We start from the raw sequence: 14,902 nt of genomic DNA on the forward strand, positions 1-14,902 counted from the left end.
ATTTAGTTGAACTTATGTGCTTTAAATTCGATGACGAGGAACCCACTTTGAGACCAATAATGCTTGGAAACGGCTTGGGTGGGTAATGAAGAAAAACTTTAATCTAAGTTTAACATAACAGCAAATGTACAACGTCTCGGCAAGGTTTTGTCATCATCCGCAAAACCTTGTCGAGACGTTGTACATTTGCTGTTATGTTAAACTTATATTAAAGTTTTTCTTCATTACCCACCCAAGCCGTTTCCAAGCATTATTGTGTGCTTTAAGTTTTAAAAGGTTTCTTTGTAATGGAAATCACATTCTCCACAGCCAAAAGGACTTACGACCAAGAGGGAGATGGTTGTATCAGAGAGTTTTCAAGCCGAAGAGAATTTTTCTTTTGTACATCAGACTTTTTCTAATGATGTGAAACTCCATGACATCAATCTTATTACACCTGGTAACTCAGGAAGAAGAATAACCAATGTCATGTGGACTCATAATGTCTGTTCATGCTGTTCCCCTGAGGATCCACCTGAATGCAAGACATGGACTATTGAGAATCGTTGCAGTGGTGTGGCATCTGGCAAATCCGAGCGAAGCTTCCGAGAACATTGTAGAGAGAATGGACATGGAGTTGGGAGAAGACATGCAACAACAGGAGAGACAGTGGGCACATAATGGCGAATGATAGTGGTGAACCGGAATGTATATTGCAGAAACAACCATCGACCATAGAGGAGCTTGGGGTCGTGCATTGCCGATGGACAAGCTGCTAAGTGCACTTCGTTGTTTTGCCACCCAAGAGTAGGGGCCTACCACTCGTCAGGGTACCTGAGAGTGCCTACAACATTGTTTATATAGTATCAAGAAAATATAGGTCAGGTGGTAGCCGGGACACTGCGAAAACAAGGGTCTGTACACAATCCCCGCCGATGTTCAAGGACACAACAAAGGAGAATTTGGTGCATTTTTTGAAGTGTTTCAGGCAAGGTAGCTGCTTGAAATATCTGGACTCCAAAACAGGCTGTGCAACGTCTGGTTCTGAATTTAGACGATTTAACTCTAGACTTCATCGAGCACTTGAATACTTGAGCACTTGAAGCGTGTTATATACATTCATCTTTTCAGTTCACTATTGACTACACTTTTTAAATATAAACAAATTTAGAGACCAAGACACCACACTACATACAATTTTCTGACACATTTTGCATCATGGCTTGCTTTACTTTATTTCATATAATTAATGTGAAAAGTAGAAAATTGTTCTAGAACAATTTCACCTGACACTCCTATAATTATGTAACGTAAACTTTTCCAAAGTGTGGGACGTGCCCCTAGTGAGGCGCGAATGAACTTTTATGGGGGGTTGGGAGCGATTAGGGTGGAGTCAATACTGCAATAATGCAAAATTAAGTATTTTAATATATTTCTCATTAATTAAAACAATAAGTAATTACTACAACACATATAGCATTTTAATGTGTATTCGTGTATTACATCTGGTCACTTAACTCACTGTTCCCGTCATTAAAAAAAAAAAGGAAGGAAGGAGCGCAAGAAACCATATTCATTAAAGGGGCACTTATGACAAAAGTTTGGGACACGCTGATGTAACGAACAATTCTCATTAACAGGAAGCGAAATACATAAAATGTTTTGAAATAATAATGTTAAATTATTTAATAATGTCTTCAAGATTATTATGAGAGAGTCAGACTCTTAACTCTACATACTCGCAAATAAACATGTTTCCATACACTGCAACCAATGCGTCAAATTTTTGTTTTTTGTAATAAATATGAATAGTTACAAAAAAAGCACTGACATGAATGATATAGTGAAATGTACACCGTCACGGCAGATAAAATTATAGAAAAAAAAAACAACTAACGCCATATATGACAATTACACTCATGTACTCAGGGAGAGGGGTGGATCAGCCGAACCCCTTATTTTTGTGATGTAAAATATATATATAGTTATAATGCAGCTGTTTACAATATTTAACATTTTCTACATAGTTTACATTCTTCTGATGAAGCATTAGCAACCTTTTTGGCTTGAAATAGTCGCATGCTATCAGAACCCCGTAATATTAGCATGCTGATTGTGCTTCGCACAATATGTGTTGATTTTGATCTCACAAATTAGAACCCCCTCTTTCAAACATTCTGCGTACGGGCCTGAATTGCATTCACAAATTCACCTTAATGAGAAAAAATTATATTTAGTAAATTTTATTATAGCTAACAGTGTATTTACAGATCTGTCAGTAACATGGAAGTGTAGTCAAGTAATGTTAAAACGTAATCTTAAAATAATAATAACGTCGGGGTAGCAATGTAAAAAATAAACCTTTTTGGTGAAACAGTAATCTGCGAAATACTATTCGCATAAATACACACAGTAAAACAAAATGTAACAGAATAGCATTACAGTAAAACTAAGAAAACAACAAACGTGACTTACAGAAATAATAAATTAATTATATTTACAAGGTTTTATTTTCATTTTCTTTAAGGGTGAGAAATGATGTATACAGAAATATAAATGTTTAACTATAAACTTCATATCTAAAACAATGTTTCGATCGTTTCTCAATTCAATCATCAATATACATCACAAGTAATCAGAACGGGTTCCTGTCAGTTAATATCTCTGACAAACTTTTAATTTGAATACTTATTAAGAGAATGATTTGTTTATTCATTTCTTTTTAGAATTCGAATGTTGTTAAAAAATCAATCCTTTTTATAGTAAGTAATGCAATTTATGGGGTAATTGAACTTATCACTAATAGAGTCCCAACGACTCCAGTGACAGGTCGTTTTATCATGTGACTTGCGTCAAGGTGCCCATTGCCATCAGAATGATCATGTCATAATCATCAAGCATTGATTTTGCAGTGTAAGTAAGAAAAATATTCTGAAATATGGACTTCCCAAGATTTTACATTATTTGCTTCGTGACCAGTTGCATTTTATGTCATTATTTTGTTTTATTTCCTCTTAATTTATAGCCACGAGAGTGTGCTGCAATAGAGAGACAAAAATAGTGTCGCAAGAGGGCGTTGTTATTCCGGACAACGAAGGTTTTAGACTAACGATGTCGCAAGTAGTATAGCGTTACGGTAGAGATCTGTGCCAGCGATGTTACTTTAGTTAAAACATGTATAGTTTTGTTACGTTATTAGTTTTCTAGGAATAAATTCAAGAGAAATACTGTACTGTAACTGAGTGTAAGTCTATATTATTGATGAAAACTGTTTACTATTAATTTTATTGTTAAGTACTACTACAGATACGTAATTTGTAACTATTAGTATTATAATTAATAATAATTATTATTAATATTACACAAAAAGTAAAAACTAAAGTAAGCTTATTAATTAAATAACACCAATACTGGCAATAGTAATATACAGTAGTTTACTTAGAAATTTCAGTAACATTATTATTACAGTATTACTGTCAATGTCACCTTGTCAGTAACATAGACTGAAATTATGGATTATTGGTATAATTTATATATAAATGTCACTCAGTCAGTGTTTCCACTGAGTGAGGTTGACAAGTTACATATGGGGTGCATTTGAAACTATCAATGTCATGAACTGGATGAGAACTTGGTAGGCCTGGGTAAGCACTAGTAGTAGTAGTAGATTCAATCTTAAAACTTAACCTTTCAAAGTCAAAACAGTACTTATAGTTTGAAAGTTATTATATAATACAATTTGATATTTTTATTTCTGACATATTTTTAACGTTTTATAAATTTGTTTATAAATTTTATTTTATTATATAAGTATAATAATATGATATGTTGGAGTTCTAGAGTAAGGATTATGTTTTACTAAACCAGTCTTAAGGATATGAGAGGACACCAGAAATATTTTTATAATAATTACATTCAGAAAATCTCTGTTATTATTACAAGAAAACAGTAGATATTTTTCTTTTATATGAGTTTGACCATTATTGTTAAAAGTACATAAAATTAATTTACTGAAAACAAATACAAATTAACAGAGCTTTATGGTATAGCTATAGTAATATGCAGAAGTTATTGGTTGTCAGTATTACTCTTTACACACATAGGTTGGACTTTGCATAGAACAAAGGGCACTCACAGTTGAAACATTGGTATAAATGGTTTTCACTATATGATATAAGGACTACTGAGTGAATAACAAAAAAATAAGTGAATCTCATTGTTTTCAATTAGTGCAGATTAGAGATGAGTGTTTAGCTATCTAGATACGACTCTCCTAATATATATATATTTTTGTGCAAAAATTGTAAAAGTTTATAACTAAAGAGAGAGCTTGAGCCCCCACTCCTTTGTTTTGTGCATGAACATTAGTAATTAATAGTTCATAGGGGATCTTAGTGTTAGATATATCTATAAATATGTAAAATAGATTAATTTTAGTTAAATATGCAATTATTGGGTGGGCATATTGGTAATAGAGAATACTAGTAATTAGTAGTAAAACTTCAATATGGTTAGAGGTAGCTCAGGTATAAGTGGGATGCAATGTATAAGGTGCAATAAGTTCCAGCATTGGGTTATGTGTGAGAATTGTGGGCTTAATTGCAATTTTCAAGAAGCTCAGAAGAATACAGTACACTACACTTCCAAAACTTGTTTACTTGATAAGTTATAGAGAACTTTGGGGAAGACTGCACTTTTAGTTTTAGACAGGGAGATTTAGCAGATTAAGAGCAGAACAAAAATAAAAGCAAAACAAGAAATGGATAGTTAGGGTAAAGGTTGTTTTGGGAAGAGGGAGAATGAGTGTGTTGGTTTATAAGGATGTTTAGTACTTAGTAAAATCAGTTAAATCTATATAGGAAAGTTCAGCTAGCATTCAAGTACCAGTCTAACAGATTTGAACCTTGACATAGGTTTACATAGTGTGTATGTTTAGAGGGAGCTTTTTCATTTAGTATACTGATAAAGCTACTTGTATTGGGAAGCATAAAGGTTAGGGCTAGAACTTGCATGTTAGGTGCTAAAGTACAGGACATTATAGTCTTTTGACAATTTAGTTACTCTTACCAAGGTTTAAATGAAAGATGATCAAAGATGTGCTTAGAGCAACAGGTGGGTTGGTTGGATTTGTTGGATAGTTTTCAGGGTAAGAGTGAATTATATTCTAGAGATAGACTCCACTTAAGTAGGCTGGGAAAATAAAAATATTTCCCACTTTTTATTTTTTTATGAAAGCAATGATTCACCCCTTAAATTCTTCAAATGTTCCAACTACTGCTAATGGCAACTCATTTCATAAATAAGTCAATTACCCTGTTATAACTGAAGCTTAAACTGTCTTTTTCCAAATCTTAAGCTTATGTCCAAGTACTTCACAAAGAAATCTGAAATCTTTGTGATTATTCTATCAATTTGCTAGATAATCTTGTAAACTTCAATAAGATCTTAACTTACAGCTTTAAGATAATCTTACATCCAAGGAATCATCTCAGTAGTTCTTCTTTGAATCCTTCCTAATAAGTCATTATCCTTTTTTTTTTTTTATAAGGAGACTAAAAGTAAAACTACACAGTAGTATCAATGAGGCCTAATTAGTGATATTTATGGAGGTAATTATTTTTTTGCATTATAATCAACATATTTATAAGTACAACCTAAAATTCTATTAGCTTTACTTCTAGCAACAGAGCATTGCTTTGATGGCTTAAGTGTCTTATCCACCACTATGCTAAGATCCTTTAGTTCAGTCAAATTGTTGAGTTGGTTCCCATCTCTATTAATCATTTGATCCAAATTTTGATAACCAAATTGTATTATCTTTCATTAATTATAATTAAAGGTCATTTGCCAATTATTCATAAAATCAATCAATTGATCCATGTCAATCTAGTATGTCAACATCTTTAATAGCTAGAAATACCCAAGAGTTTAAGGTAATCATCAGTCTTTATTAATTTGCTACTTATATTCCTATCAATATTAGTAATATAAATTAGAAAGAGCAAAGGTCCAAGTATTGACCCCTGAGGTACATAACTAGTAAAAATAGTGCAGTTTGACTGGACTCCATTATAACAATATTTTGCTTTCTTCAATCTAACCACCCTGCAATCCAGTTAACTAGTCTTTCCAAAACCATTGTTGATGTGATTTTCTTATCCAATATTTTCTATGAGAAATTAAATGTATTTTGATTATTTAAGAACATCAAATCCACACCTTTTCATTCAAGATAATAAGTAATGCTCTTGAAGAAATATAACAGACTAGTAAGGCAAGATTTTCATTTGGTGAATCTTAGTGGCTTCCATTTATAATAAATTTCACTATTATGTTTTTTTTAATCATTTTATCAGATTCTAGAATTTTTCCCTTTATGGATGTAAGAATAACTGAACTATAAATTCCAAGCAACTTCTATTATTCCTTTCAAAAACTGAAATAACATTAGCAACCCTCTAATCTTCAGCTTTTTGCCTATTCTTTGTTGACCAACTAATAATAAATGATAGAGGCTTGCATATCTGATTTTTGACCTCCTTTAAAACCTTGGGGGAAAACCTTGTTTGGCCTTGGTGCTTTATCTATTTTCAATCTTTCCACTTACTGCAAATATTTTAATGTCTACATGAGTGAGGGAAATTTCAGTATTTCCAATAGAATATTCAGGTTCCAGCTTTGAACTATTGGTTTGTGCACTGAAGATATAAGCAAGAATCAGTTTTGTAACCTGTGATGGTTATAGTCCCTTGAAAAAAGCCGAAACGACGGGTAGAATAAAAACATTTATCTCAGGCTTTTTGTTGTCTTCATTGCAAATAGTTTCTATTCTTCAGTCAGCAGTGAAAACTTTAAAAAATATTAAAAAAAGTTATGTAACAGTTTTTTATTAAATTAAAGTTGCTTTCTAAACATGAAATTCATTTACTCCATGATAATTATATGGTTAAAGTGTCAAATAAATTATTGTACACCATGTCTAAGTGGATAATCTTTTTTGGATTTAGTTTTACAACAAAATATATTTTTTAATATCTTTTTTATATGTAAACATGCAATTTGTCACAATTTTAAGATATAACAAAATTAAACCAGTCATAAATAGACTCACCTTTACAAGGTTATCACTTCAATTATGGTTATGATTTGCTCTTGAAATGACAAATCACTTTAAGTAATACTTTTTTTCGTAAGAGAGATGAAGTAGAAAATGCCCCTACAAAATGTTTTGAGACTTAATTCACATAATCTCAGATGGCAATCAACTCAAAATTTTCAATTTGTCATAAATGACAATGATGGGGTCTGAATGTTTTCACTTACAAAGTGTTCTGCATTTCTAACTAGTATCATTACAGGGATGAACAACTTATTAGTTTATATTTTTATATCATTTTTATGCATCCATTATTGCACGTTTAGATGAATATGAAGCAATACTGTCTAGTAATTTGTTTTTAATAATGTCTTAAAAGAAAAAATAAGACATTCTTGTAATCATTGTCTGGTGTAATCATAGGATTGGTTTGTTTTGAATTTTGTGCAAAGCTACACAAGTGCTATCTGCATTAGCTGTCCGTAATTTAGCAGTGAAAACTAGTTATCACCACCCACCCACCACCAACTCTTTTGTTACTCTTTTACCAATGAATAGTGGGATTTACCATCACATTATAATGCCCTCATGGCTGAAAGAGTGAGTATGTTTGGTGGGATTCAAACCTGCAAATCTCAGATTGCGAGTGCCCTAACCACCTATTTATACACACACACACAAGTATACAAAGATCAATATTGATAAAAGCTAGTAAACTATGACATTAAATGTTAGTTGAAAATATAAAATCAGGTTTCTAAATGTATTTTATTTATCTTTGATAACCGTAGATTAACGAAGACTAACTATTTAGTTATAAAAGTTATAAAACTTTAATATCCAATACAACATCACTTGAATTAAGATTTTCATAAGCATTTGTTATATATTACCTTAGACTTTCATTTAGGCATAAACATAAAGGCTCATTAGTGTTTTTGTAAAAGGTATGTAAACTATATAAAGATTTTACAGATCCTATAATAGCACATTGGTAGAACATCTACAGAATAAAAATTATCAGTTTGAGTGGTAGTTTTATATTGATGATGTAAGCCTGTTGAAACATTGTAAATTTGGAATAAAGTCTCCAAACTCTAAAGTTTTATGATGATCTTTAGATATTCACATGCTACTTTTAACAGGTTTTATAACACATTTTAGGCTATAGAAACATACTGTTCCGGTAGTTGTTAGTTTTAAGAACTTCTACAAGTACAGGTATGTAAAAACCCAGTCCTATGTACAAGAGTAACGTTCATATGTAATGTTGTGGCTATTCTGTGGAAAACACTAGTGTGAGTAGTCAGCCAGTATGGCAACAGCAAAATGTGTAGAACATTACAAAAATTATAAAAATATTTTTATCAATTTTGAACTAATTGCTACAGAAGATAAATTTGCTGAAGAAACCATAAATATCATTTTATTATTAATGGTTATTGTGATGCATACATAATGTTTTTATACAACTGCTTTTAAATAATGTTTTTATGTGTAAGCAGCTTTCATGACGGTGCAATGAATCGACATCAAGTTTTAACGGGGGCTGTCAATGCTGGGGCAAACTGTTATGCAGTTGGATCTGTTGAAGGTGTTCCTTTTACAGTAAGTAAAGAAAAAAAGATTGATACATTTAATAACTAAAAATGATAGTATACATAAAGGCATATATATGTTTTATAAAAAAAAATTTCTCTTAATTTTAAACCTAAGTAGGACAGTAGTTATGATAGTTGCTTGACATACTAAACTTGTATCTGATAAACTAGAAACATTACATGTTTTCAATATAATAATGTTTTTTAACACTTTTGATATGTGTCACAGGTGATAGGCCATGTCATTGCGTTTGTTGACTTGTATTCAAAATTTTATTGAACTACTTTTCATGAATTTATGTCAATAAGTTTGGTATCAAACTTTAGATTATAATTCAAATTTTAAAACTATACATTACTCAATTTTTTAATTTAAAAGTAAATATTAAAAAACACAGATAAACATAAATTTTTGTTTGTCACGTGGTATGTTGAATGCAGCACTGGTTCAAATTAGATGTTTGTGAAGTCAAAATACTAAGTCTATAGTTTCGTACAAATTAGAAACTCAAATTACAGATATTGACAAGCTAGAATATAAAATAAGAATATCTTATCTTTTCTATTTCCTCACATTTCACATGTTGCCTATCTATCATGCAAAGTAATTTTCATTTTAAGATTAAAAATACTTTTATGCATCAGCAAGTTCTCAAATTTCACATGCAAAATCTTTGTAATGTCCAGATAGTTATCAAATGTTTCTTAAGAAAAAAACTTTATATTTTATTTGTTATTTTCTGTAATTAATCTTTGTATGAGTTTGGTAGATTTGACCAGTCTCATAATCACCATACAAAATTAGGAAATAAACATAAATTATGCCTCTTTCATTCTAAAATGAACACACATCATAACATGAAAATACAAATGTTTAGACTAAATAGCTTAAATCTCATAACATTATACATTTATATATGTTTCCAGAATAAGTTTATTAGTAATTTTCTGAATAATTTTGTTTTAATAGGCAATTTTCAAGTTGTTTGATATACACATTTTGATATGTTTTTTGTCTTAGGCATATGCAGCAGGTTGTAATGTTGTGATTCTTGCCAGCAATTTTCAACGAGTTCAAATCATTCCTGGTGTTCATTATGGGAATGTTCAAGTTGGATGTTTGGATTGTTCAACTGATATTGGAAAGGTATTTTTTGCTTCATGTATTTCATACTGTAATAATACCTAGATGTAGTCTTGAAGAAAAATGTTTGCATGAAAAGAGATTCTTAAATGCGAGATTATTGTCATAGGTAAACTTGAGTGATTATGTTTCATATAAATAACTTGGTCAAGGTGAAAATTGAAATTAATTGTTCCCCATTTTCACCAGATGTTTAACAGAATAAATTGTTAGTGTTATTATTTAAGCTATTTCAAATAAACAGTTTTATTGCAGTTTCAAAAACATTTATGCTAATCTTGCATGATGGTTCCATATCATGCCATATTTTGCATGATATCTTGATCTAAGTTTTTCAATGTACTCCTAGATTTGGAAGTTAAGTGAAAAATGTTCATTTATTCTATTCAGTCATGTGTGGAGTGGTTAAAAGTGGAATTAGCTAATCAACTTTTACTAATGAATACAATTTGTAATATTTTCAACCAGGACAAAAAGTTTGGTAGAAAAATTATTTTTGAAACTTATCTAATACTTTACATACCAAATTTTTCTTTAAGAATAAGTGAAATAATTTAGCATTTGGGAAGTAACCATTATATAGAATTTTGGAGGTTTTGTTGTTGTTGTAAAGAATTGATAATTGTTCTAATTTCAAACTGAGTTTTTTTAAATACCCATATTAATGGTTCCTACACAGTTCTGTGTTTATTATGTCTCATTTTGAGGGATAGATGTGTATTAATAAATATAGAACTGTTAGCTGGTTTCAGTTTATTTTGTTTTTACTCGCATAATTATACTAGAATGTTAAAAAAAAATGAAAATTTAAACTTTTCAGATAGAACTGATATACTCTTGTTGAAAACAGATTTTGTTAAACAAGACGGCTTATCGACTTCTTGAGAAGAATTCTAAGAAGAAAGTAAACCTACAGACGTCGGTCTTGTTTAACAAAATCTGTCTTGTTGAAAACTGAATATTTTTGTAAGCAGTTAGTGGCTATACTTCATATATATGTTTTAATATTTGTATTGTTTTGTTGCAGATTGCTGCAGCTTATGGTAAACAAGTCTATATATTTGAACCAACCCCTCTATTAAATTGGAATTCATCACATGTAAGTCTATAGTGATCTTTCTTGGTGATATAAGTAGTAGATAACCAACAGTTCGAAATGGTTACTGATCAACTCTAGAAGTGAATGTTTATCTTTTGTTGCAACAGCTTGTTTTGATTTTGATAAAAGTGTAATGATCATTGCTTGTATATCTAGAAGAGTTTGAATATGGTTATGTATCATCAGAAGGTTTTTAATGTTGAGAGTGTTGTTTTTTTTTTACTTTCTTTTAGCATTGATATTCCTACTGTGATTTTTATCCATACCCTTAAATGGACTTCAGTTTTGTAAAGTCATTCATGAGTGTGGAAAAATCAATGTTTAAGTTTGTTTTTGGGGGAAATATTGGCAAATGTATACCATCTCCAAGAGCTGTTAAATCTAAAACACTTTTATATAAATTAAGTTTTTTAATATAAGAAAACCAAAACATGACCTAATATAGAAAATTCCTTTTACAGTATTGAAATACAAGCAAGAAATACTGATAAAATACATATTTGATAACACATACAAACATCAAGTGAAAACAGAAAACATATATGATTGTATGTAATTCCAAGGGAGACATTTGGCCTTATAGTTAAAAATCATTTCTAAAAGATTGTATTGATTGTCAATTTTAAAATTTCAAAACAAAAGGAACAAATATTTAGAATGGAAAATTCCCAAATGAATAATGACAAAATGAAAACTCAATACATAATATATGTTATAGTCATATTTTTATATCATTATATTTAGTATTAAATTTTCATGTGAAAGCTGATCAGTGAAATAAGACTCCAGAACTTAAAGCTGGGACCTCTGGCTAACAAGGCTTGTGCTCTATCACTGAACTGTCCAAAAGTACAAGCTGTCTCTGTCAGTTTTCACTTATAAATATTTTCACTGTGAGTATGGTTACTATATTACTTTATGATTAGTACACAGACCAAATCATATGAAGTCTATCATGAATTTAAATGTATTTTCTAATTTCCACTGGGAAAAAATGAAATAATAACATGATGTAATAATACTTAAAATATTTAATATTAAGTTTTAAGTGAAAAAGAGACTAAGGTGTAGTACAGTGGATCATACTCATAGCAAGAAGTATTGTAAATTAAAATCGACAGTGATGACTTGGATAGTTCAGTGGTAGAACACTGGCCTTGTTAGCTGGAGGTCCAGGGTTAAAGTTGCAGCCATGGAGTCTCTTTTCACTTATTGGGTTTTTTACTTTAAAATGTAATGTTAAATGGTATACGTTCAGTTTTGCTAAAGCTATTGATATTAAAGTACAGCAAATTAGGCCGTAATGCTGTTATTAGTGGTAATTAAAGAAATTTTTTTTAAAGATAAACATTTTCAGCTGATGAAGAATCTTTAAACTAAATAATGAAAAGAAGTTTTTGCCCAAAGCAACTTATTCATACTGCCTAAAAAAAATTAATGGCAAACTGAATTAAAATGAAAGTTAAACCTACCGTGATTTAGACAAAAAGTTTTGCCATTTTGTTACAAAAACATCAAATAACATTTGTTGACATAATATAATAAACAAAAACAGTAAAATACAAATACAATAGAACCTCAACATCAAGGGCACCCTTCCAACTGTGTCCAAGTGCATTCTATAGCAAGGGCCCATGCAAAGTTAGATTCCATATTGACCATACTAAATTTGTGTATTTTTAGGCCCTCCCATTTTGTTTGGTGTATGTAGGACACAAGTGTTCATGAGTTGCACGTTGCCATGACCTGGAGTGTTGTAAAAAGGAAATCTTTGGGGTGGATTAGGCTGTGCCTTTTTTTTATTTGTTATTGGTCACAAAGTTTCAAAGTACTTCTTTTCAGAGTTTGAACTGCTAGACATTTCACATTTATTTTCTGTGCTTATTTTACTGTCAAAGACTGAAGTAGAAATCTGCTGAAAATAATGCAACAAATCACCACTTGAGTCATTAGACTGTTTATATGATACTATAATATTGAGAGCAACAAAGCAAATGCACAGAAATAAGCCAACTTAACCCTTTCTCCGAGAACATAATGTGGAATTTATCAGCTTATGTATCCTACAGTTTATTACAGTATGTAGTTTGGAGCTGATCCAATGAACCTTGTGTTTGAATATTGGTCATCTTTCCAGGATGTTTGGAATTTAGCGGTATACTGTACAGGCATACAAAGATAATTGCCCGCTTTATCGAGTGCCCATTTAGAGAACAAGAATAAAGACACTGCCCTTAATCCTTAATATTGAGGTGCCCATTATTGCAACATTTATTTTGGTTACAAATAGTAAGAAAAAGAAAGAAACTGAAAAGGTCTGCGTGTTGTTTCAAGGTGCCTGTTAATTGAGGCTTACTGTATGTGTAACAATGAATAACAAAATACCAGACAGTAGCAAAAATATACACATTTAAGGACTGTCTGTTCCTTCGTGGCTGTTATTGCACACCCATGCTTCGGAAGAGCAATTATTTAAATCCACCCTTTAATTTTCAGAAAATCATTAATCCACTTCTTAAAATCTTGTAAATTTGTGGTCAACATTACTGCTGATGGCACCTTTTTTTCTACAAGAAAATTTCCTTCTTAAAATAAACTAAGAGGCCTTTATCCTAATGATCCTTTGGATAAACTTGTATATTTCAGTAAGATCACTTCTTATCTTTATTTCCACCAAACAAGAACAGGTTGGAGACAAATTATCCTAAAATATAATAAACAAAGAAGATTAAAAATGAAAAATTATGAAACTAAGTTTAAATCCACAGTAACAGAATAATAACCAATGTAAATAGAAACTTCACATGTCCTCTTCAGTCCAATGTTGGACTACAAAAAATATGTGAAATGTTGAAAATTTTGTATTATTCTGTTAGTATAGATTTAAACTTTATTGTAAGTTACTTTGCATGGTATTGTGTATTTACCCATTATTTGTTATGCAACTAAGCTTAAAGGAGAAAAAAAAATAGAAAAGCATAGTACAGAACTACTGAACACAAAAGAACATAAAACCAGTAACCATTCCAAGTTAAGATCTCCGTGTAGCTATAGAGTTAGGGTAAAAAATACTTGTGAAAAATGTCACAAATGATATTTAGGAATTTTTTTATCACAAGTGATTAAAAAAAAGTAATATTAAGCATGCAAAAGGGCACTGAAGAAACAGATGTCAAATGATAATGTGACAGAACCAAAATAACAAATTCTTGTTTGTAAATAAAAATATGGACAAATATGCAATATGATAAAAGTTACTGAAAAAAAAGAAGCACCTAAATAACAGAAATCGTATGATGATAACAAGATTTAAGTTTATGTAGTGTAAAACTCAAAGCACTGATGTAGATACAAAGTGAAAATCATTCTCATAGAGCAGTGGTTTCTAAACTGTGTGTTTTAGCAAGTTGCTAGAGTTTCACCAAATGAAGAATAATGAAGAGCATAAAAAAACCCACAAAAATTTTTGCATTTGGCAACAGGGGGTGTTGTGCAAATCAAGGTAAGTGGGTTAGGATGTTGTCAGTGAAAAGTTTGGAAACCACTGTCTTAGAGAAACATCGGAGAACTTAGTTGAAAACAAACAAAATTGTATATTGATATAACCTCAAACAAATAGGGAAAAAGTATTACCAAGATTCTGAACATGGTGCAGAAACCTGAACTATATTTCAAATGGACAAACATATCAGAATTATTGAACATAATATTATAGTAGGAAAAAACCTCAAAACATTATGCAAAACATTAGGAATATTGATAAAGTTTTATCTACTTAGTTTCATCCTGACTAAAGACCAAAGCTTGATAAATGTTACATTCATTTCTTATTGTAATGTAACATTTAAAATATGTGATTAACCTTTGGAAATATTTCTTTCACTCTACTTTATATGCACAACAGAAATTAAATGATGAGATGAAAATGTGTTATAACGGCACATAGAAAGAACAACAATAAAATGAACCTACAATATTACTGA

At 30.6% G+C, this 14,902-nt stretch overlaps 1 protein-coding gene across 5 annotated transcripts in view; it reads left to right on the forward strand.

The window, feature by feature from the left end:
- LOC106459327 (dmX-like protein 2) overlaps positions 1–14,902 on the forward strand; it is a 173,702-nt gene that overhangs the window by 705 nt on the left and 158,095 nt on the right. For 3 of the 5 annotated variants that reach the window (XM_022385791.1, XM_022385796.1, XM_022385794.1), the window contains exons 1-4: positions 3,088–3,223; positions 8,581–8,683; positions 9,698–9,823; positions 10,848–10,919. In XM_022385791.1, the coding sequence (XP_022241499.1) occupies positions 8,597–8,683; positions 9,698–9,823; positions 10,848–10,919 (285 nt within the window). In that variant the 5' untranslated portion in view covers positions 3,088–3,223; positions 8,581–8,596. Of the gene's footprint in view, positions 1–3,087; positions 3,224–3,550; positions 3,624–8,580; positions 8,684–9,697; positions 9,824–10,847; positions 10,920–14,902 lie in introns of those variants that run through there. The other 2 variants (XM_022385792.1, XM_022385793.1) reach the window with 2 other exon arrangements.

This window comes from Limulus polyphemus, unplaced genomic scaffold (genome assembly GCF_000517525.1).
Source record: "Limulus polyphemus unplaced genomic scaffold, Limulus_polyphemus-2.1.2 Scaffold593, whole genome shotgun sequence".
Taxonomy (NCBI): domain Eukaryota; kingdom Metazoa; phylum Arthropoda; class Merostomata; order Xiphosura; family Limulidae; genus Limulus; species Limulus polyphemus.